This window comes from Phallusia mammillata, chromosome 4, assembly GCF_965637545.1.
Source record: "Phallusia mammillata chromosome 4, kaPhaMamm4.hap1.1, whole genome shotgun sequence".
NCBI lineage: Eukaryota > Metazoa > Chordata > Ascidiacea > Phlebobranchia > Ascidiidae > Phallusia > Phallusia mammillata.
Window position 1 is genome coordinate 308,093 of NC_137255.1, and position 23,690 is coordinate 331,782.

Here is a 23,690-nt window from a genome sequence, read left to right on the forward strand (position 1 = left end):
AGTTTGCTTAATACTTTTTAAGCTTATCATTTTGTTGCAGAACAAAAAGTTAAATTTCGACCTAAACACGGCAGAGTTCAAACTTCTAGGCTGGTTTTAAAAACCCAATCACTAATAGTCCGGCTCGCCGTGCAATGACAAACTAGCGTTTTCATTTTTATATCTTTCGGGTTTACTGCGCCAAACTCTGCCGCGGTGTGCTTTACAGCATTGTATGATTGTTTCAAAACAAGGTTATTCTGAAAATTAAACAACGGGTTTAAACACCTGCCTCTAATCCGGGATTTGGTAAATGAACAGTAACAGTAAATGCCAGTTCCCAGCAGTCACATTGTAACAAAATTTTGCAAAAAAACAATACCATGTATTTGACCCCCAGTTTTACACAAAATAGCAAAAAGGATCAAAGAACCCCGTAATTGCGAAATATTCGCAAACAACTAAAAATTACAATAAATATGTACATGCCGCACAATAAATGGTTTGTGCGGTTTAGCCGCTTGGCTTGTCAATCATGTTTGTCGCTTGTCGTTTAATTGTCAGAGGGCGGCTTCAGCCACAACTGCCACGTTAACTCGTCGGTTGTCATGTGGCTGTTGACGTCGTCGGACGTCATGTAAACGCTTCCGAACTCGATCGTACAACATTTTCGGGGCGTTGGAGTAGATGAGAGGGTTGAGAGAGCTGTTGATGGGAAGCAGGATTATTGCTGACACTGCGTAAATCACTGGAGGTACAGTTGTTCCACCGAAGTTTAGGAAAGCCATGATTGAGATTGGCACCCAGCAGAAGAAATCAGTAAAGACCAGCCGGATGATTTTCTTTTGCATTTCTGCAACAAACACCAGAAGTTAGGAACAATATTTAAGTTGCGCTTATCGGATTTACCTTGGTTCTGCTTTTCAGCTCTCGCATTTCGGGCCCTCTCATTCACTTGCCTGCCACTGGCAGCCGACCTCTTGTAAATCCAAACGTACGCCACAGCAACAAACATAAAAGCCACGAAGTTTAGAGTGATGATGGCAAGTGAAAATGGCCAAGCCTTGTCGGTCGGTGTCACGTAAAGTTTACTGATGCAAACACTGTTGGTGTTGTAGTACCTGAGAAAAACATTCAATACAGCAACAACTATTATAATCCAATTTGCTTGTAACTACATACCCTAAATATCCTGTAATGTCAAACAGTTCAGTGTAGTTATAATCTTCAAGAATATCCACAAAATCCGCCCAAGAATAAATATTTTGTGCCCTTAGAAGTGCGCCATCGAGTGCCTGGAAGTCGTCGTTGATGGTAAAATTGTGTCGAAACTTTACAAACCGTCTCATGAAAGTGTCCATGTCTGCACGAAAACACACGACGGAAGAAACGGTTAAATAGACACATTTGTTATAATCGCTTACTTGAAAAGTCAACGACATGACTCTTGAAGAACGGATTTTCTTTCATCCACGCTTTGGTTTCAAACAAATGTTGAAATTGGGACGTGAGAGGAATAAAAGCCAGTGTGAATGAAATTGTCCAAGATAAGATGATAGCAAGGATAATGATCTTCAGTTTGGGGAAATATGGCGCATTAAACGGCTGCAAAACATAAGTTGCTTTCTGCAAACACCAGAGCACACATATATTAAAAAATACTCACGTTTTTCACAGCATAAAGTCGGAATGCTGTTAGCAGGACCATTGTAATTACTGATGTTTCGCTGGAAAGCAAAACCAAAACACCCATTGAATTGCACGCCCGGCTTGACCTCCAAACAAGGTCGTTGGCACAGTAGTTTCCAGAATATTGAACACCAGCACCGCCGAGCATGAGGAGATAAACTCCCATGAGCAGGTCAGAAATCGACAGATTCAAGACAAGAAGATGGTTGGTTTGAAATGAGGCCGATTGTGATTCTGTCGTCACCAACAGCTTAATCTCAGTAACCATGACCACCTGAAAATAAAGGAAACCAAAAAGTTATATACAAAACCACCTAGTTTATCAGGAACTTAGAACGCCGAACTTTGTTTCAGCCAAGCATTACAAATTTACCAGGTTTCCAAAGATTGCGAGAAACGCCATTATCCACACAACACTTCGTAACACCGGGTTAGCGATCAGCTCGTATCGCGAGGAGAAAACGTTTTCATTTGCTCTGCTTGAATTCGTTGGGCATTCGTCGCTCCAGTCAGAACAGTCTCCAAATCCATTGAATTTCTGTCAGTGGCATATTGTATTAAAACTGCTATAATAAGATAATTATTTAAAATAATTAAAAACCTTTTCCTTCTTCACAAACAAAGGTTGTTTGTTTTCGCAATAGAACCTCCCGTCACTCGTGCAGTTAGTTTCGTCGCTTTCATCATCACAGTTTATCGTAAAATCACAGATCTCTGATTCACTTATGGAAATCTTAACACATTAACATATAAGATGAACCCATGGGCCTATCTTGCAATGATAAACAAAGTAGGGGTGTTATTATAACCCACATATGCTAACATACCTTAGCTCCATTTAACGCGGAACAATTGACTCTTCCTTGTTTTGTGCAAGTTTCCGAATATTCGTCACTTCCGTCTTTGCAATCAATAAAACCATTGCAAATTTTTGAACGAAACTTTCCAGGTATTTCTACCACGGTTTCGTCACTTCCGTCTTTGCAATCCAAAACGCCATCACAAACTTTGGATTGAGGAATGTTGAGACGATCGTTTGTTGTTTGGCAATATTTACGATGCGCGCAGAGTCGAGCATCCTCATCGTGGATGAAGCTTCCTTGATCAGCATCGCGAATATCATACAGACAATCTTGTTTCCCGTCGCACAACAGCTCGTTGCTGAAAGGTTTCCACTAAACGACAAATATAAATGTTAAATTGATTGTTGGTAATTCACACGCACAGTTTGTGGACACATGCAAAACAAGATATCGCGTTATTCAAACAAAATATCACAAATGTCAGGTCTGTTTCGTTCTATGGATAGTAATAACTTACGTTCTATTGTTCGTATTTCACACGTACAGTTTGTGGACACATGCAAAACAAGATATCGCGGTATTCAAACAAAATATCACAAATGTCAGGTCTGTTTCGTTCTATGGATAGAAATAACTTACGTCCTATTGTTGGTTGTTCACATGTACAGTTTGTCGACACATGCAAAACAAGATATCGCGTTAGTTAAACAAAATATCACACATGTCAGGTCTGTTTCGTTCTATGGATAGTAATAACTTACCGCCTATTGTTGGTTGTTCACATGTACAGTTTGTGGACACATGCAAAACAAGATATCGCGTTAGTTAAACAAAATATCACACATGTCAGGTATGTTTTGTTCTATGGATAGTAATAACTTACCAGCTATTGTTGGTTGTTCACACGCACAGTTTGTGGACACATGCAAAACAAGATATCGCGTTATTCAAACAAAATATCACAAATGTCAGGTCTGTTTCGTTCTATGGATAGTAATAACTTACCCGCTATTGTTGGTTGTTCACACGTACAGTTTGTGGACACATGCAAAACAAGATATTGCGTTATTCAAACAAAATATCACAAATGTCAGGTCTGTTTCGTTCTATGGATAGTAATAACTTACCCGCTATTGTTGGTTGTTCACACGTACAGTTTGTGGACACATGCAAAACAAGATATCGCGTTATTCAAACAAAATATCACAAATGTCAGGTCTGTTTCGTTCTATGGATAGTAATAACTTACGTCCTATTGTTGGTTGTTCACATGTACAGTTTGTCGACACATGCAAAACAAGATATCGCGTAAGTTAAACAAAATATCCCAAATGTCAGGTGTGTATTGTTCTATGGATAGTAATAACTTACCCGCTATTGTTGGTTGTTCACACGTACAGTTTGTGGACACGTGCAAAACAAGATATCGCGTAAGTTAAACAAAATATCCCAAATGTCAGGTGTGTATTGTTCTATGGATAGTAATAACTTACCAGCTATTGTTGGTTGTTCACATGTACAGTTTGTCGACACGTGCAAAACAAGATATTGCGTTAGTTAAACAAAATATCCCAAATGTCAGGTATGTTTTGTTCTATGGATAGTAATAACTTACCAGCTATTGTTGGTTGTTCACATGTACAGTTTGTCGACACATGCAAAACAAGATATCGCGTAATTAAACAAAATATCACACATGTCAGGTCTGTTTCGTTCTATGGATAGTAATAACTTACGTTCTATTGTTGGTTGTTCACACGTACAGTTTGTGGACACATGCAAGACAAGATATCGCGTTAATTAAACAAAATATCACACAAGTCAGGCCTGTTTCGTTCTATGGATAGTAATAACTTACCAGCTATTGTTGGTTGTTCACACGTACGGTTTGTGGACACATGCAAGACAAGATATCGCGTTAATTAAACAAAATATCACACATGTCAGGTCTGTTTCGTTCTATGGATAGTAATAACTTACCAGCTATTGTTAGTTGTTCACACGTACAGTTTGTGGACACATGCAAGACAAGATATCGCGTTAATTAAACAAAATATCACACAAGTCAGGCCTGTTTCGTTCTATGGATAGTAATAACTTACGTTCTATTGTTGGTTGTTCACACGTACGGTTTGTGGACACATGCAAAACAAGATATCGCGTAATTAAACAAAATATCACACAAGTCAGGCCTGTTTCGTTCTATGGATAGTAATAACTTACGTTCTATTGTTGGTTGTTCACACGTACGGTTTGTGGACACATGCAAAACAAGATATCGCGTAATTAAACAAAATATCACACATGTCAGGTCTGTTTCGTTCTATGGATAGTAATAACTTACGTTCTATTGTTGGTTGTTCACACGTACAGTTTGTGGACACATGCAAGACAAGATATTGCGTTAATTAAACAAAATATCACACAAGTCAGGCCTGTTTCGTTCTATGCATAGTAATAACTTACGTTCTATTGTTGGTTGTTCACATGTACAGTTTGTCGACACGTGCAAAACAAGATATTGCGTTAGTTAAACAAAATATCCCAAATGTCAGGTATGTTTTGTTCTATGGATAGTAATAACTTACCAGCTATTGTTGGTTGTTCACACGTACAGTTTGTGGACACATGCAAAACGAAATATTGCGTTAGTTAAACAAAATATCACACATGTCAGGTGTGTATTGTTCTATGGATAGTAATAACTTACCAGCTATTGTTGGTTGTTCACACGTACAGTTTGCAGACACATGCAAAACAAGATATCGCGTTAGTTAAACAAAATATCACACATGTCAGGTCTGTTTCGTTCTATGGATAGTAATAACTTACGTTCTATTGTTGGTTGTTCACACGTACAGTTTGCAGACACATGCAAAATAAGATATCGCGTTAGTCAAACAAAATATCACACATGTCAGGTCTGTTTTGTTCTATGGATAGTAATAACTTACCCGCTATTGTTGGTTGTTCACACGTACAGTTTGTGGACACATGCAAAACGAAATATTGCGTTAGTTAAACAAAATATCACACATGTCAGGTGTGTATTGTTCTATGGATAGTAATAACTTACCAGCTATTGTTGGTTGTTCCAACGTACAGTTCGTCGACACATGCAAAACAAGATATTGCGTTAGTTAAACAAAATATCCCAAATGTCAGGTATGTTTTGTTCTATGGATAGTAATAACTTACCAGCTATTGTTGGTTGTTCACATGTACAGTTTGTCGACACATGCAAAACAAGATATCGCGTTAGTTAAACAAAATATCACATGTCAGGTCTGTTTCGTTCTGTGGATAGTAATAACTTACCAGCTATTGTTGGTTGTTCACACGCATAGTTTGTGGACACATGCAAAACAAGATATTGCGTTAGTTAAACAAAATATTACACATGTCAAGTCTATTTTGGTCTATGGATAGTAATAACTTACGTTCTATTGTTGGTTGTTCACACGTACAGTTTGTGGACACATGCAAAATAAGATATCGCGTTAGTTAAACAAAATATCACACATGTCAGGTATGTTTTGTTCTATGGATAGTAATAACTTACCCGCTATTGTTGGTTGTTCACACGTACAGTTTGTGGACACATGCAAAACAAGATATCGCGTTAGTTAAACAAAATATCCCAAATGTCAGGTGTGTATTGTTCTATGGATAGTAATAACTTACCAGCTATTGTTGGTTGTTCACATGTACAGTTTGTCGACACATGCAAAACAAGATATTGCGTTAGTTAAACAAAATATCCCAAATGTCAGGTATGTTTTGTTCTATGGATAGTAATAACTTACCAGCTATTGTTGGTTGTTCACACGTACAGTTTGTCGACACGTGCAAAACAAGATATTGCGTTAGTTAAACAAAATATCCCAAATGTCAGGTATGTTTTGTTCTATGGATAGTAATAACTTACCAGCTATTGTTGGTTGTTCACACGTACAGTTTGTCGACACACGCAAAACAAGATATCGCGTTAGTTAAACAAAATATCACAAATGTCAGGTGTGTATTGTTCTATGGATAGTAATAACTTACCAGCTATTGTTGGTTGTTCACACGTACAGTTTGTGGACACGTGCAAAACAAGATATTGCGTTAGTTAAACAAAATATCCCAAATGTCAGGTATGTTTTGTTCTATGGATAGTAATAACTTACCAGCTATTGTTGGTTGTTGACATGTACAGTTTGTCGACACATGCAAAACAAGATATCGCGTTAGTTAAACAAAATATCACATGTCAGGTCTGTTTCGTTCTGTGGATAGTAACAACTTACCTCCTATTGTTGGTTGTTCACATGTACAGTTTGCAGACACATGCAAAATAAGATATCGCGTTAGTTAAACAAAATATCACACATGTCAGGTCTGTTTCGTCCTATACATAGTAACAACTTACCTCCTATTGTTGGTTGTTCACATGTACAGTTTGCAGACACATGCAAAATAAGATATCGCGTTAGTTAAACAAAATATCACAGATGTCAGGTATGTTTTGTTCTATGGATAGTAATAACTTACGTTCTATTGTTGGTTGTTCACATGTACAGTTTGTGGACACATGCAAAACAAGATATCGCGTTATTCAAACAAAATATCACAAATGTCAGGTCTGTTTCGTTCTATGGATAGTAATAACTTACGTTCTATTGTTGGTTGTTCACATGTACAGTTTGTGGACACATGCAAAACAAGATATCGCGTTAGTTAAACAAAATATCACACATGTCAGGTATGTTTTGTTCTATGGATAGTAATAACTTACGTTCTATTGTTGGTTGTTCACATGTACAGTTTGGGGACACATGCAAAACAAGATATCGCGTTATTCAAACAAAATATCACAAATGTCAGGTCTGTTTCGTTCTATAGATAGTAATAACTTACCAGCTATTGTTGGTTGTTCACACGTACAGTTTGTGGACACATGCAAAATAAGATATCGCGTTAGTTAAACAAAATATCACACATGTCAGGTATGTTTTGTTCTATGGATAGTAATAACTTACGTTCTATTGTTGGTTGTTCACATGTACAGTTTGTGGACACATGCAAAACAAGATATCGCGTTATTCAAACAAAATATCACAAATGTCAGGTCTGTTTCGTTCTATAGATAGTAATAACTTACCAGCTATTGTTGGTTGTTCACACGTACAGTTTGTGGACACATGCAAAATAAGATATCGCGTTAGTTAAACAAAATATCACACATGTCAGGTCTGTTTCGTTCTATGGATAGTAATAACTTACGTTCTATTGTTGGTTGTTCACACGTACAGTTTGTGGACACATGCAAAACAAGATATCGCGTTAGTTAAAGAAAATATATCACATGTCAGGTCTGTTTCGTTCTATGGATAGTAATAACTTACATTCTATTGTTGGTTGTTCACATGTACAGTTTGTCGACACATGCAAAACAAGATATCGCGTTAGTTAAAGAAAATATCACACATGTCAGGTCTGTTTCGTTCTATGGATAATAATAACTTACGTTCTATTGTTGGTTGTTCACACGTACAGTTTGCAGACACATGCAAAACAAGATATCGCGTTAGTTAAACAAAATATCCCAAATGTCAGGTGTGTATTGTTCTATGGATAGTAATAACTTACCAGCTATTGTTGGTTGTTCACACGTACAGTTTGTGGACACGTGCAAAACAAGATATTGCGTTAGTTAAACAAAATATCCCAAATGTCAGCTATGTTTTGTTCTATGGATAGTAATAACTTACCAGCTATTGTTGGTTGTTCACACGTACAGTTTGTCGACACATGCAAAACAAGATATCGCGTTAGTTAAACAAATTATCCCAAATGTCAGGTGTGTATTGTTCTATGGATAGTAATAACTTACCAGCTATTGTTGGTTGTTCACACGTACAGTTTGTGGACACGTGCAAAACAAGATATTGCGTTAGTTAAACAAAATATCCCAAATGTCAGGTATGTTTTGTTCTATGGATAGTAATAACTTACCAGCTATTGTTGGTTGTTGACATGTACAGTTTGTCGACACATGCAAAACAAGATATCGCGTTAGTTAAACAAAATATCACATGTCAGGTCTGTTTCGTTCTGTGGATAGTAATAACTTACCCGCTATTGTTGGTTGTTCACACGTACAGTTTGCAGACACATGCAAAATAAGATATCGCGTTAGTTAAAGAAAATATCACACATGTCAGGTCTGTTCCGTCCTATAGATAGTAACAACTTACCTCCTATTGTTGGTTGTTCACATGTACAGTTTGTCGACACATGCAAAACAAGATATTGCGTTAGTTAAACAAAATATCACACATGTCAGGTCTATTTTGTTGTATGGATAGTAATAACTTACCTCCTATTGTTGGTTGTTCACACGTACAGTTTGCAGACACATGCAAAATAAGATATCGCGTTAGTTAAACAAAATATCACACATGTCAGGTCTATTTTGTTGTGTGGATAGTAATAACTTACCAGCTATTGTTGGTTGTTCACACGTACAGTTTGTGGACACATGCAAAATAAGATATCGCGTTAGGTAAACAAAATATCACACATGTCAGGTCTATTTTGTTGTATGGATAGTAATAACTTACCAGCTATTGTTGGTTGTTCACACGTACAGTTTGTCGACACATGTAAAACGAGATATTGCGTTAGTTAAACAAAATATCCCAAATGTCAGGTGTGTTTCGTTCTATGGATAGTAATAACTTACCAGCTATTGTTGGTTGTTCACACGTACAGTTTGTCGACACATGCAAAACAAGATATCGTATAAGTTAAACAAAATATCACACATGTCAGGTCTGTTTCGTCCTATAGATAGTAATAACTTACGTTCTATTGTTGGTTGTTCACACGTACAGTTTGCAGACACATGCAAAATAAAATATCGCGTTAGTTAAACAAAATATCACACATGTCAGGTCTGTTTCGTTCTATGGATAGTAATAACTTACGTTCTATTGTTGGTTGTTCACACGTACAGTTTGTCGACACATGCAAAACAAGATATCGCGTTAGTTAAACAAAATATCACAAATGTCAGGTCTGTTTCGTTCTGTGGATAGTAATAACTTACCAGCTATTGTTGGTTGTTCACATGTACAGTTTGTCGACACATGCAAAACAAGATATTGCGTTAGTTAAACAAAATATCCCAAATGTCAGGTATGTTTTGTTCTATGGATAGTAATAACTTACCAGCTATTGTTGGTTGTTCACACGTACAGTTTGTGGACACATGCAAAACAAGATATCGCGTTAGTTAAACAAAATATCACACATGTCAGGTCTGTTTCGTCCTATAGATAGTAACAACTTACCTCCTATTGTTGGTTGTTCACATGTACAGTTTGCAGACACATGCAAAATAAGATATCGCGTTAGTTAACCAAATATCACACATGTCAGGTCTGTTTCGTTCTGTGGATAGTAATAACTTACCCGCTATTGTTGGTTGTTCACACGTACAGTTTGCAGACACATGCAAAATAAGATATCGCGTTAGTTAAACAAAATATCACACATGTCAGGTCTGTTTCGTTCTAGGGAAAGTAATAACTTACCAGCTATTGTTGGTTGTTCACACGTACAGTTTGTGGACACATGCAAAACAAGATATCGCGTTAGTTAAACAAAATATCACACATGTCAGGTCTGTTTCGTTCTAGGGAAAGTAATAACTTACCAGCTATTGTTGGTTGTTCACACGTACAGTTTGTGGACACATGCAAAACAAGATATCGCGTTAGTTAAACAAAATATCACACATGTCAGGTCTGTTTCGTCCTATAGATAGTAACAACTTACCTCCTATTGTTGGTTGTTCACATGTACAGTTTGCAGACACATGCAAAATAAGATATCGCGTTAGTTAACCAAATATCACACATGTCAGGTCTGTTTCGTTCTGTGGATAGTAATAACTTACCCGCTATTGTTGGTTGTTCACACGTACAGTTTGCAGACACATGCAAAATAAGATATCGCGTTAGTTAAACAAAATATCACACATGTCAGGTCTGTTTCGTTCTAGGGAAAGTAATAACTTACCAGCTATTGTTGGTTGTTCACACGTACAGTTTGTGGACACATGCAAAACAAGATATCGCGTTAGTTAAACAAAATATCCCAAATGTCAGGTATGTTTTGTTCTATGGATAGTAATAACATACCCGCTTATGTTGGTTATTCACACGTACAGTTTGTGGACACATGTAAAATAAGATATTGCGTTAGTTAAACAAAATATCACACATGTCAGGTCTGTTTCGTTCTAGGGAAAGTAATAACTTACCGGCTATTGTTGGTTGTTCACACGTACAGTTTGTGGACACATGCAAAACAAGATATCGCGTTAGTTAAACAAAATATCCCAAATGTCAGGTATGTTTTGTTCTATGGATAGTAATAACATACCCGCTTATGTTGGTTATTCACACGTACAGTTTGTGGACACATGTAAAATAAGATATTGCGTTAGTTAAACAAAATATCCCAAATGTCAGGTGTGTTTCGTTCTATGGATAGTAATAACTTACCAGCTATTGTTGGTTGTTCACACGTACAGTTTGTCGACACATGCAAAACAAGATATCGCGTAAGTTAAACAAAATATCACACATGTCAGGTCTGTTTCGTCCTATAGATAGTAATAACTTACGTCCTATTGTTGGTTGTTCACATGTACAGTTTGTCGACACATGCAAAACAAGATATCGCGTAAGTTAAACAAAATATCACACATGTCAGGTCTGTTTCGTTCTATGGATAGTAATAACTTACCAGCTATTGTTGGTTGTTCACACGTACAGTTTGTGGACACATGCAAAACGAGATATTGCGTTAGTTAAACAAAATATCCCAAATGTCAGGTGTGTTTCGTTCTATGGATAGTAATAACTTACCAGCTATTGTTGGTTGTTCACATGTACAGTTTGTGGACACATGCAAAACAAGATATCGCGTTAGTTAAACAAAATATCACACATGTCAGGTCTGTTTCGTTCTATGGATAGTAATAACTTACGTTCTATTGTTGGTTGTTCACACGTACAGTTTGTGGACACATGCAAAATAAGATATCGCGTTAGTTAAACAAAATATCACACATGTCAGGTCTGTTTCGTTCTATGGATAGTAATAACTTACGTTCTATTGTTGGTTGTTCACACGTACAGTTTGTCGACACATGCAAAACAAGATATCGCGTTAGTTAAACAAAATATCACAAATGTCAGGTCTGTTTCGTTCTGTGGATAGTAATAACTTACCAGCTATTGTTGGTTGTTCACATGTACAGTTTGTCGACACATGCAAAACAAGATATTGCGTTAGTTAAACAAAATATCCCAAATGTCAGGTATGTTTTGTTCTATGGATAGTAATAACTTACCAGCTATTGTTGGTTGTTCACACGTACAGTTTGTGGACACATGCAAAACAAGATATCGCGTAAGTTAAACAAAATATCACACATGTCAGGTCTGTTTCGTCCTATAGATAGTAACAACTTACCTCCTATTGTTGGTTGTTCACATGTACAGTTTGCAGACACATGCAAAATAAGATATCGCGTTAGTTAAACAAAATATCACACATGTCAGGTCTGTTTCGTTCTGTGGATAGTAATAACTTACCCGCTATTGTTGGTTGTTCACACGTACAGTTTGCAGACACATGCAAAATAAGATATCGCGTTAGTTAAACAAAATATCAAACATGTCAGGTCTGTTTCGTTCTAGGGAAAGTAATAACTTACCAGCTATTGTTGGTTGTTCACACGTACAGTTTGTGGACACATGCAAAACAAGATATCGCGTTAGTTAAACAAAATATCCCAAATGTCAGGTATGTTTTGTTCTATGGATAGTAATAACATACCCGCTTATGTTGGTTATTCACACGTACAGTTTGTGGACACATGTAAAATAAGATATTGCGTTAGTTAAACAAAATATCACACATGTCAGGTCTGTTTCGTTCTAGGGAAAGTAATAACTTACCGGCTATTGTTGGTTGTTCACACGTACAGTTTGTGGACACATGCAAAACAAGATATCGCGTTAGTTAAACAAAATACCACTCATGTCATGTCTGTTTCGTTCTATGGATAGTAATAACTTACCAGCTATTGTTGATTGTTCACACGTACAGTTTGTGGACACGTGCAAAACAAGATATCGCGTTAGTTAAACAAAATATTACACATGTCAGGTCTGTTTTGCACAAATCAGAAAGATATGGTGTTAGTTGATATAACTTAAACGAAGCACCGCATTTTAATTACCCCACTCACACAGTTATTGAACAACGTTAAACAATTTAATTCAACCAACACATAATTAACGTTTTACTCACCACTCTGCATTCCCACCCGCCCTTCGTAATATTGTTGGTTGTGGAGCAGTCGACCTCAGCACTCACATTCCCACTGTAAATAATCACACGACCACTTACTTTAGAGGTTCTCAGCTGGTGGTAAACAGGATGTTAATTATATTTGGCGATAAACTGAAAATAGGTGCACATAATTTATTGAATTCAGAAGAAAAGAACTTATCCAATGTATTGTTAGCTGTCAGTTGTTTAACATCACTCCTTTTATTGGAAATTTTACAAGTTTTGTATTAAAGCAGCGGTTCTCAAACTGGGGTCTGCGGTCCTTTAGGGGTCCGTGAGACAATTTTGGGGGACCGCAAAAAAGGTGAAAGTAATTCTATAATCTTATTTGGCCCCAGTTCGTGCCACTGAATTGGTTTAAATCAAAGTAAAATTATAGATCCGCTGTCTCCATTGCTAAACAATAGCCTTTATAGAATGAAAACTAACAAAAATGCAATTGTTCGCGCACAATCGTTATGTTTTTTGTCTTGTTTGTGATCACAAACCGTATTTGGATCAATAATGGCAAAGGGACCGTTTTGAAAAAATAATGAAAAAGTTTGAGAACCACTGTATTAAAGGAATACATTTCAAGCCATATACTTGTTACGGATGTTTTCTTTGTCTTAACTTAACAACGGACTGGTCCACGATATTCATTTAGTTGAACTGGTGGTCTATGACAATGCGCGTTTGGCCATCGAGCGTTTCCTGCGTTTCCTGCGTTTCGGGTTTACGCAGGTCGCTCTGTGCACTCGCAATGTTCAGGTTTCGTGTAGGCAAAAACTTTTTTATACAAAACATCATTTTTTCGTGTAAATAATATATGCAATAGTATTATGTTTATGAGTTTCCTATTTTAGTCAAATTTAAGTTAAGCAAGGGAGAAATAAAGGTAAGGAAACATAAAGTGACAATATAAGTACACTGTTGGACGTTTCATTAGACTAATTCCGAAAAATACGTGTTTAAACCTACATTGAAAACCTTCCGCAACCAGTTGGCTGTTTTGTCTCACAAAGACACTCATCACTCATATCAGGACAATCGATGAGGTCATTGCACACACTTGACCTTGAAATCACCGTGGGGTCATTAATGCATTGGAAGCACAAAGAGTGGTTAAAGGTGACAGACGGCAAGCGGCGGATGTCACTGCAGGGGAAATATTTAATTTGAAAACTACGGTTAAAACATCAGGCATTGTGAGCGCTCTAACAAACCTGGGATTCGACTTCATCATTTCATCAACTGATGTGAAGCAGAGATCAGCGAAATTGTCGCAGTCTTGTACGGCGTCCCACAGCAATTGCTGGGGCAACGTGCAAGATTTACCGTTTCTGATGCACTTGAAGCCGTGTCCGTTCGGTCGGGGCAGCTCAGGGCAGTTGTTGCATGGATCGCCATCACACACCGATGAACGCTCCCAGCAAACCGATTCCGAACACCAGAAGTGGGAGGGGCAGAGATGTTCGCACGGGGAATTTCCATCACAACGCGCATATGAATTGCAGACCTCTTCTTTTGTTTTTGGACATGAAGCGTTGGTTGGATCGATTATATTGCGACAAACTCCATGAATGTCGAAACAATCGCATCGTCCCACTGAGCTGGGTTAAAAAATAGTTACGTGTCGCTGCTAGTTTTACAAACTGAACAAAAAGCTTAATAGAATGGGTACATCGTACCGGTGTCTTGATGCGCGTTGACGATTGACTAGTGGTCACAAATACTCAAAAAGTTAGGGCAAAGCAAATTTGTTAACATCTACACATGCGTACTGAGTAAATGTTTTTGTAATAAAACCCGGTGTTAAAATCGGTCAGCTGTTAAACCAGTACAGAAAAAGTTTGAGAAACGCTTGTTTAAAATACGCACTCTGATGCAACAATCGTCTGCTTACAAACAATCAGGTAAACCTACCGATGATAACCTTGAAAACTTTTGTCACATATTTCGGGGACTTTCCCAGTACAATTACATTCGTCGCTCATATCAGAACAATCGATGACGTCATCACACACACTTGACCTTGAAATGATCATGGAGTCGTTTCTGCACTGGAAGCACAATTGATTGTTGAACGAGGCTTTGGAGGAACGACGGGTGTCCCTGAAAACGAAATAAAGGTCATTCAAATATCACATTACCACAAATTAACCAAACAAACGTAAAATCATTTACACTGGCTGTCTTGTAAACACGTCCGCAAAAAAAAACTGATTGCGGTAAGCGTTTTTTCCTACGTTAGCCACAACCAATCGAAGTTTGCTTGCAAAAGTATTCAAAACTCAGCTGATGAATCAAGCACAACCGACCTAAAAACATATACATACCTCACATCGCCATTTTCAGGCGTGTAGCATAAGTCAGAGCCATTATCGCAATCTTGTACGCCGTCCCACACGAACATTTGCGGAAGTAAGCACGTCCGGTTGTTCTTGACACATTTGAAGCCGTAACCGTTACTCCAATGTTGAAAGGTAGGACAGTCATTACAGGGATCGCCATCACACACAGTTGAACGCTTCAAACATGTCGAATTCGGACAGCGAAAGAGGGATGGGCAAACGTCACAAGGAGTTTTATCCCGACAAGTGATGTCTCCCTTGCAATATTCCTGCCTCCGTAGCGCACACGATTTGTTTGTTGACAGAAAGTCGTGTGTGTTGTCGCAGCTGTGAAAGTGGAATCATTATATTCTGACAGTTATAAACACAGATTAAAGTGTGATCAACAACCAACATTCTGGAATTCGAATGCTCGTACTGTTGCTGGCATTTACCCATCACCCATCACGGTATTTTCAAGGGTAAACGATAAAAAGTGAAGATTTGGACTATCGGGTTTATGAGGGGGGTGTTTAATCAGTAAAGTAATAAACCACAAATCAACACTACGCGTTAAATAGATAAAACTTGAGTAAAATGTTGTTGCAATAAAAAAGTATTATTAGATTCTCGCTTGTTTACACGCGTCGCGTTCTTTTACTGTTGCTATATTTCACAGGTTAGGCATGTTGTGGAATTTCGAGGCCAGATGCTGGTTTAGAAAACGACGACGATTTTATAAAATTCTGTTTAGTGTTTATTTCTGTACCGGCAAGCAAACGGCAAATAACAGCAATAGCAACATTAACGGCATTTGATAACCGACAACGTTTACCTGATATAGCTTGATGATGGGTTAGCTGGGTAGGTGGGAAATGTGACCCGTTTCTCGTCGCTTCTGTCTCTGCAGGCAGGAATATTATCGCAATAGAAACTTGAGTCAAACACTCTCCCATCATCGCAAGTAAATAAAACTGCAATCAACAATCACAAACATATAATTGTGAGTCGTTTTATATTTGCATTACAGGGATTGGCTATGCGCTATGAAAGAACTATTTTAAAAGACAGCAGAATTAAAATCAATAATAAAACATATAAAGCATACATTTTACTTAAGGCGGTAGTTTGTTGATCAAATCATAATTTAAACTTACGCCTTGCTTGGCATGGAGCCGGTGCGATGAACCAAATCAAGGTTGCAGCCAAAATCATCACGATGAGATCTCTGAAAAAACATAACAGCGGATTTGTAAAGAAATACATGAGTGACAAACTTGAAACTGCGTCTTCCCTGAGCTTGATCTCATAATATATTTTATGTTAAAGATGATTTGGTAGCTTACCTTTTCACGAAGCGGTGCTTCATTCTTCCTAAATCTTTCAGGCGAAGTTTTCTCAATAAACAGCTGTTTCTAAACTGTGAACTATCTCAACAATGTAAAAAATTAACCGCAGGCTGCTTACTAAACCCGAAATACTGAATATCTATAACTCTGCGGTCACAATGGTTTCCAAACGTATTTTCCGCTTTCAGCAAACCAGGCAGATGATTGTCACTTCCCAATCCTCGCACGTCAGCAAGACTTCCTGTTACGAATAATCAAACTGTTTCCAATATTTGTTTCGCTGTTTACATTCTCGTGCGAAATTATTACACAAAATAGTTTCTGTGCACAAAATATTTACGCAAAATGTCACAGAAGTGACGGCTGGACGTTTTTAATGCGAAACAAAGTATTTTTGTGGTGGATGCCTAGACTAAAAACACAGCTTGCAAATCAATTGTTGATCGCAGCAAAAATGTGAGGAGCTCGAACTGACATTGATCACAACAATAAATTCCCAGAAATCCCGCTAGTGGTGATATTGATTGACGTTTCTTCAGCAGTTGTTGAAAACCAAACTCTCCAAATACATTCGGAGGTTTAATTTAAACGCATTTGTTAATAATAGAAATTTGATATAAAATGGCTGCGGAAATATTATGTTTAATACGGTCACTCTTGTATGAGGTAACATGGTTTAACACAAGGCTCAGTTTAACAGAATTTATTGCTCGAAGACAACTTGGGGGCAGTTTTCACACATACAAGAGCATTGATTTGGTTAAAAACAATTGACTTGGTTAACCTGGTCAAACTTACAACTTTGGGACATTTACAGCGCAAGGGCGCCAAGGCGAGCTGCATCAGTTTCTTTTATAACCCGTTATCCTTTCTAGCTTACTCATCAAAACTGCAGCTGCAAGATTAGCGTGACTGTCACGTGATCATTGTGTGATCGTTGCTTCAAAAATTTAAACCAGCAACAAATACTAAAGGAATAAATGCCTTTCTTAATTGGTGATCTACCTGATACGTTGCGCGAAATCACGAATAGAAGACATAAAATATGTCAATCATTGGCGCGTTATCAATTACGTGAATCGAAAGTGTGACTACTTGCGATCTAACATTTTTTACAACCATTACGTGTTTGGCGGGTCATGAACATTATAACAGAGAACATTTTTAAACATTTGTTTTACATTTAACATTGTTCAAATTTCAATACAGTTTAACACTTCGAATTTGGTGCAGTTCGCACTTAGTAAGAAATTACAATCAGCGCATACAATTGTTACATCATTATTGGCGATTAGATAAGCCAACAAAAAATGAATCAATGTACACGGCTTTGAGATAATCAGTTGGTTTAGTCGGAAGTCGTTGACTCAGTTTGCAGAACAGAAAAAGTCAGTCATGATTTTCAGTGTAAACCGGTATCGATTAACCGGACGATTATTTTAACAAATGATGGGTGACGGTTTGGGATTTTAAATTGTAATGCAATTAAACGGATTATGCGATTAACCGGATTCGTTTGTACTAGCATTGAAATTGCTCGTTACAAATATATATTTTTAATACATTAAATGTATCATGACATGAAATTCGACGTTTTAATATTGCATAATTACGTTGAAATAATTTTGTTGGTGTTAATCTCGAATTTTTGCAAACTAACTAAGTAAGACCGCCATCGTGGTCCCGTCTTAAATTTTCATGTTAAAAAAATATCTAACACAGCTAGCCTAAACATATTTATATCTATCTATTCAAACTAAGCTAGCTTACTAAATTCATATAGCGAGTCTGTCATGCATTTTCGTCGTCCAAATATAAAAAAGCAAAACCCAGTTATGGGAAATGCAAGAAAATAAATTGTTAAATGATTACAAATCTATGGACTGAGTTTGTAACGTGAGAAACAATTAGTTATGGTTTGATTGGACGACCTGGGTGAATCACACGACAGACTTGTAACAAAACTTATCAGGAGGAAAGTTGTTGTTCGATGGAGAGGTGGAGTTTGGTGGGATCGCAGAGAAGGAGGTTAGATTCCTGTTAAGAAATATTGTTGTTTTGAGGAGACCGCACAGTCTATATTGAAACAACGCGCATCAATTTCAACAAAGTTACATCGTTCCTATCATAATTTTGTTGTGTCGCTGGTTTGCCGAGTCATCTTACTTTCAGAATCCAACCGTTCCATGGATCCGACCATCGGCGCTTCCTTTTCCCGTCGTGTTCACTCAGCTGCAGACAAATCAACGATGCTTACACACATCGTGCAACAAACATGGCGAGTGTCATACGGGTTTCGAAGTCGCACTGCTTCGCCGAGGATGACGTCATCACTGGCGCTCCGTTGTGTGACGTCATCGAATAGTGACGGCGTTCTGGTTCTCGCTGGTGCTTCGGTTCCATTGGATCACGTTGCAATTCCCAGTAGATGACATCATCAATGGTTGCGTCACATGCGTGAAAACAAAATAAAACTTATTACTAAACAAACAAACAAATAAATAATTTATGCGCGTAAAATCCCAGAACCTTGTTTGGTAAAATCCGCAAAAACAATATAGAGAGTCTGGCCAAACCCTCTATATTGTATAGTGCGGCGAAAAAAAAACACGATAGAAATAAAAAGAATGAAAGAGAAGTGAAGTAAAGTAAATAATCACAATAAATTTCCAGAAATCCCGCTAGTGGTCATATTGATTGACATTTCTTCAGCAGTTGTTGAAAACCAAACTCTCCCAATACATTATCGGTGGTTTAATTTAAATGCATTTGTTAATAATAGAAATTTGATATAAAATGGCTGCGGAAATATTATGTTACAATTGGTCAATTAACAAACACGCGCTTGTAGGAGATAACATGGTTTAACACAAGGCTCAGTTTAACAGAATTTATTGCTCGAAGACAACTTGGGCTCGCAAATACAGCACAACCGCATGTTTTACAATTTACTTGGTTAATCTAGGTTTAAAAGCCATTGAACCGCGTCAACCATTGCACCGCGTTGCACCGCGTCAAGCAAGATGAAAACATGGTGTTTTATGCGAACAAACTGATAATATACTATGGTAACAAACAGTACAAACTTACATTATTGTTGCAAAATTACAGTACAACTACAAAACTGTTTTAAACTTTTTAAACACACAAACACATTACGTTGTAAAAATTATTTTTAAAATCCCCATTACTGATTTACAACATCCCATATACATACACAATTATACCCACAAGTTTGTAAGCAATCGTCTGAAAGGTAAACGATGGCGGTTCAACGGGTAGATTGAAAAACCTCAAATCGGGCAGAATCTATCACTTGTGTAAGCTATTGCTGCCAGGCATAGCATCAAGTTTGCACGATAAACAGTACACTGTACTAGTCGCATTCAGTGTTATTTAACCTGATGAAGACGACCTGTATAGGACGTCGAAACGTCGGAATAAAATCACATTTGCCAGAAGAGCTCTTTAAACTTGCTATCACTTGTGTTTTCATGAATTAAAAAATTCGCGTTTATGGGACTTTCCCTGCTATGACGTAACGCATGAGTGGCGGTGGTCGCGCTAATAGGGATTTCCCCTGCTATGACGTAACGTGTTAGAGGCGGGCGTTTATGCGATTTCCCTATTAGGACGTAACAATCAAATCATGTAAATTTATTTGTTTTTTATTTCTGTTTTACTTATTGTACCCGAAACCTAGTTTCCAAAAATCTTCAAAAATAATAGAGAGAGCGTGCGCAACCATCCGTATTATATAGTGCGGCGAAAAAGTACAAAAGAAATAAAAAGAATAAAAGAGAAGTGAAATAAATCAAATCAAAAAGAACAAAACAAGGTTCCGAGTTTTCCTGTAACATTAACGGTGTGATTATTACTTGTGTTCTATAAATTTGTGCAAACATTGTACGAACTGGGGTTGAAAATTATTGCGTATGATTTACTGCAGTTAAACGAGGATTAATAAGCGAAAAGGTAATTTTATAATTATGTTCAGAATAATTACTTCGGTTTAAAAATGAGATTATCTAACTGTGGTTTATTTAAATACGCGATAATTTTACCTTTAGCAATGTCTTGGGATTTAAAACTGGTGGATAAAGCGCATTATAAATTATAAAATCATTAAGATGTGATATATTTCACAACGCGATTACGGATTAGGCGATAATCCGGTTGCTATGTAAATAGTACACGCCGATTGTTTTAAATGTGAAAACTTTCCTATGACGACGGTTTCTGAAGTTTTAGTCTTGTTTTGGGTAGTTTCCCTTATAAATGTGCCAGGCCTCTCGCCTAACATACACGTAAATGGCCTGTTGTTTCTAAAAATTTTTCGTTTTCTAGTTCAAACCAACGCCGGGCAAAGTGCTAGGTGCATATTTGTACGGTCTAAACCTGAAAGTACACGAACGAAACCTGGTCAAACTTACAAATTTGGCACATTCTACAGCGGAAGGGCGCCAAGGCGAGCTGCATTAGTTTCTATTATAACCCGTTATTCAATTGACAAAAAGAATAATTCATTTTAGCAAACCTTTAAAGACTCAGATTGTGGCGCTACTTTCTAGCTTACTCAGCAAAACTGCAGCTGCAAGCTTAGCGTGACTGTCACGTGATCAACGTGTGATCGTTGCTTCAAAAATTTAAACCAGCAACAAATACTAGAGGAACAAGCGCCTTTCTTAATCGGTGTTCCACCTGATAAGTTGCGCAAGGTCACGAATAGAAGACATAAAAAATGGCAATCATTGGCACGTTATCAATTACGTGAATCGAAAGTGTCACTACTTGAGATCTAACATTTTTAACAAGCATTATGTCATTCACAATATAACAGAAAACATTTTTAACCATTTGTTTTACATTTAACATTGTTTAAATTTCAATACAGTTTAACACTTCGAATTTGGTGCAGTTCGCACTTAGTAAGAAATTACAATCAGCGTTCACGTTGAACTTTTTATTTAAACGCTTGTTATATCATTATTGGCGATTAGATAAGCCAACAAAAAATGAATCAATGTACACGGCTTTGAGATAACGATTCCTAGTTATCGCACAGCGGTAAACTGAACGCCGATTTAATTTCCTAATAACTTTTTAAAAATTATTTATGGTCGAGACGTGTCATTTTCAACGTTGATATTTGGTTTAGAATGAAAACATGCATTTACGTCTTTTCGTGTACATTACCTCCAGAGGAGTTCCGGAAATATATTTGCATGTAATTTATTCAAAAGCACTACACTTAGTCGTTGGAACGTTGCGCAGTTATTCTGGATTTAACGGTTAGTGGAATAGTTATCTAAAAACCTAATGCGTAGCTAAGATTGGCCTTTCTTTTAGATTATTTGATAATAATCAAACAAAATTCCATTTGAATTTTAAACGGTTGCCCCGCGGGGCAAGCAATTAGACGTACACGATATTAAAAGGGATCGCTCAGTTAAGGCTGCGCACAGATCGGTGGATTTTACCATCATAACGTCGTATTTTGTTCGAAAAACTCGGTCTGTTTAAATTTACCCTATAGATCAACAATCCGGTTAATCGCATATTTCGTTGAAAATTGATGCGAATATCCGGTTTATGCGATAAACCGGTATGCGATTAACCGGACGATTATCTTAACAAACGATGGGTGACGGTTTGGGATTTTAAATTGTAATGCAATTAACCGGATTATGCGATTAACCGGATTCGTTTGTACTAGCATTGAAATTGGTCGTTACAAATATATATTTTTAACACATTAAATGCATCATGACATGAAATTCGACGTTTAAATATTGCATAATTACGTTGAAATAATATTGTTGGTGTTAATCTCGAGTTTTCGCAAACTTACTAAGTAAGACCGCTATCCCTCCTTGAATTCCCGTTAAAAAAATATCTAACACATCTAGCCTAAACATATTTATATCTATCTATCCAAACTAAGCTAGCTTATAAAATTCATATAGCGAGTCTGTCGTGCATTTTCGTCGTCCAAATATAAAAAAGCAAAACCCGGTTACGGGAAATGCAAGAAAATAAATTATGAATTGATTACAAATCTATGGACTGGGTTTGTAACGTGAGAAACAATTAGCTATGATTTGATCGGACGACCTGGGTGAATCACACGACAGACTTGTAACAAAACTTATCAGGAGGAAAGTTGTTGTTCGATGGAGAGGTGGAGTTTGGTGGGATCGCAGAGAAGGAGGTTGGATTCCTGTTAAGAAATATTGTTGTTTTGAGGAGACTACCCAGTCTATATTAAAAACAACTCGCATCAATTTCAACAAAGTTACCTCGTTCCTATCATGATATTGTTGTGTCGCTGGTTTGCCGAGTCATCTTACTTTCAGGAATCCAACCGCTCCATGGATCCGATCATCGTCGCTTCTTATCCCGTCGTGTCCACTCAGCTGCAGACAAATCAACAATGCTTATACACACATCGTGCAACAAACATGACGAGTGTCATACGGGTTTTGAAGTCATACTGATTCGCCGAGATTAACGTCATCACTGGCGCTCCGTCGTGTGACGTCATCGGATAGTGGTCGCGTTCTGGTTCTCACTGGTGCTTCGGTTTCAGTGGATCCTGTTGCGATTCCCAGTAGATGACATCATCAATGGTTGCGTCACATGCGTGAAAAAAATAAAACTTATTACTAAATATTTTGATTTTATCGCGATACAAACAAACAAATAGTTTATGCGCGTAAAATCCCAGAACCTTGTTTGGTAAAATCCGCAAAAACAATATAGAGAGTCTGGCCAAACCCTCTATATTGTATAGTGCGGCGAAAAAAAATACGATAGAAATAAAAAGAATGAAAGAGAAGTGAAAAAAAGTAAATAAATAATAGACAAATCAAGGTTCTGGGTGGGTCCCTAAACTTTAAACCGTGTTTTTATAATAACAAAATCCAGTAACAACGACGAACCTGTAGCTTGGCCTCCTCCATCCGCTTCCAGCAAAACGTGCTTTTAACGCCGCAAATCAGCTGGTTGACTTTTATATCAACCTCAGCGCCCCTGCAGGTCAGGTTTGGAGTCCACAATTCTGCGCGCAAATTGCCTGTGGAGTTTTCGGGCCTTGATTGCTTAATGAAAAAGTCACGTGTTCAGACTGACCAATCATC

General features: G+C 37.4%; 1 protein-coding gene and 1 pseudogene across 2 annotated transcripts in view; both read right to left on the reverse strand.

Annotated features, from left to right (window-relative positions):
* LOC145223795 (ankyrin and armadillo repeat-containing protein-like) overlaps positions 1–23,614 on the reverse strand; it is a 38,837-nt pseudogene extending 15,223 nt beyond the window's left edge. The window contains exons 1-2 of the transcript XR_013859503.1: positions 23,029–23,614; positions 22,902–22,967 (exon numbers count right to left, since the gene is read on the reverse strand). The product of XR_013859503.1 is annotated as an ankyrin and armadillo repeat-containing protein-like (transcript). The remainder of the gene's footprint in view (positions 1–22,901; positions 22,968–23,028) is intronic.
* Positions 151–16,571, reverse strand: LOC145222320 (uncharacterized). Its single transcript, XM_080088416.1, has 16 exons — positions 16,549–16,571; positions 16,360–16,430; positions 16,038–16,176; positions 15,209–15,550; positions 14,796–14,984; positions 14,096–14,482; positions 13,851–14,027; positions 12,849–12,921; positions 2,628–2,843; positions 2,270–2,401; positions 2,042–2,206; positions 1,646–1,942; positions 1,395–1,584; positions 1,162–1,342; positions 889–1,100; positions 151–832 (listed from the first exon to the last, which is right to left on the reverse strand). The coding sequence occupies exons 1-16, from the start codon at positions 16,569–16,571 to the stop codon at positions 540–542; spliced, it is 3,087 nt and encodes a 1,028-aa protein (XP_079944542.1). The 3' UTR covers positions 151–539.
* Positions 23,615–23,690: the final 76 nt, after the last annotated feature.

Coding starts and splice junctions, on each gene's coding strand:
- LOC145222320 (XM_080088416.1), bottom strand. CDS start 16,571: ATGAAGCACCGCTTCGTGAAAAG. Junction 16,431..16,548: donor AAGCACCGCTTCGTGAAAAG/GTAAGCTACCAA, acceptor ATGTTTTTTCAG/AGATCTCATCGTGATGATTT. Junction 1,101..1,161: donor GACATTACAGGATATTTAGG/GTATGTAGTTAC, acceptor TGTTTTTCTCAG/GTACTACAACACCAACAGTG.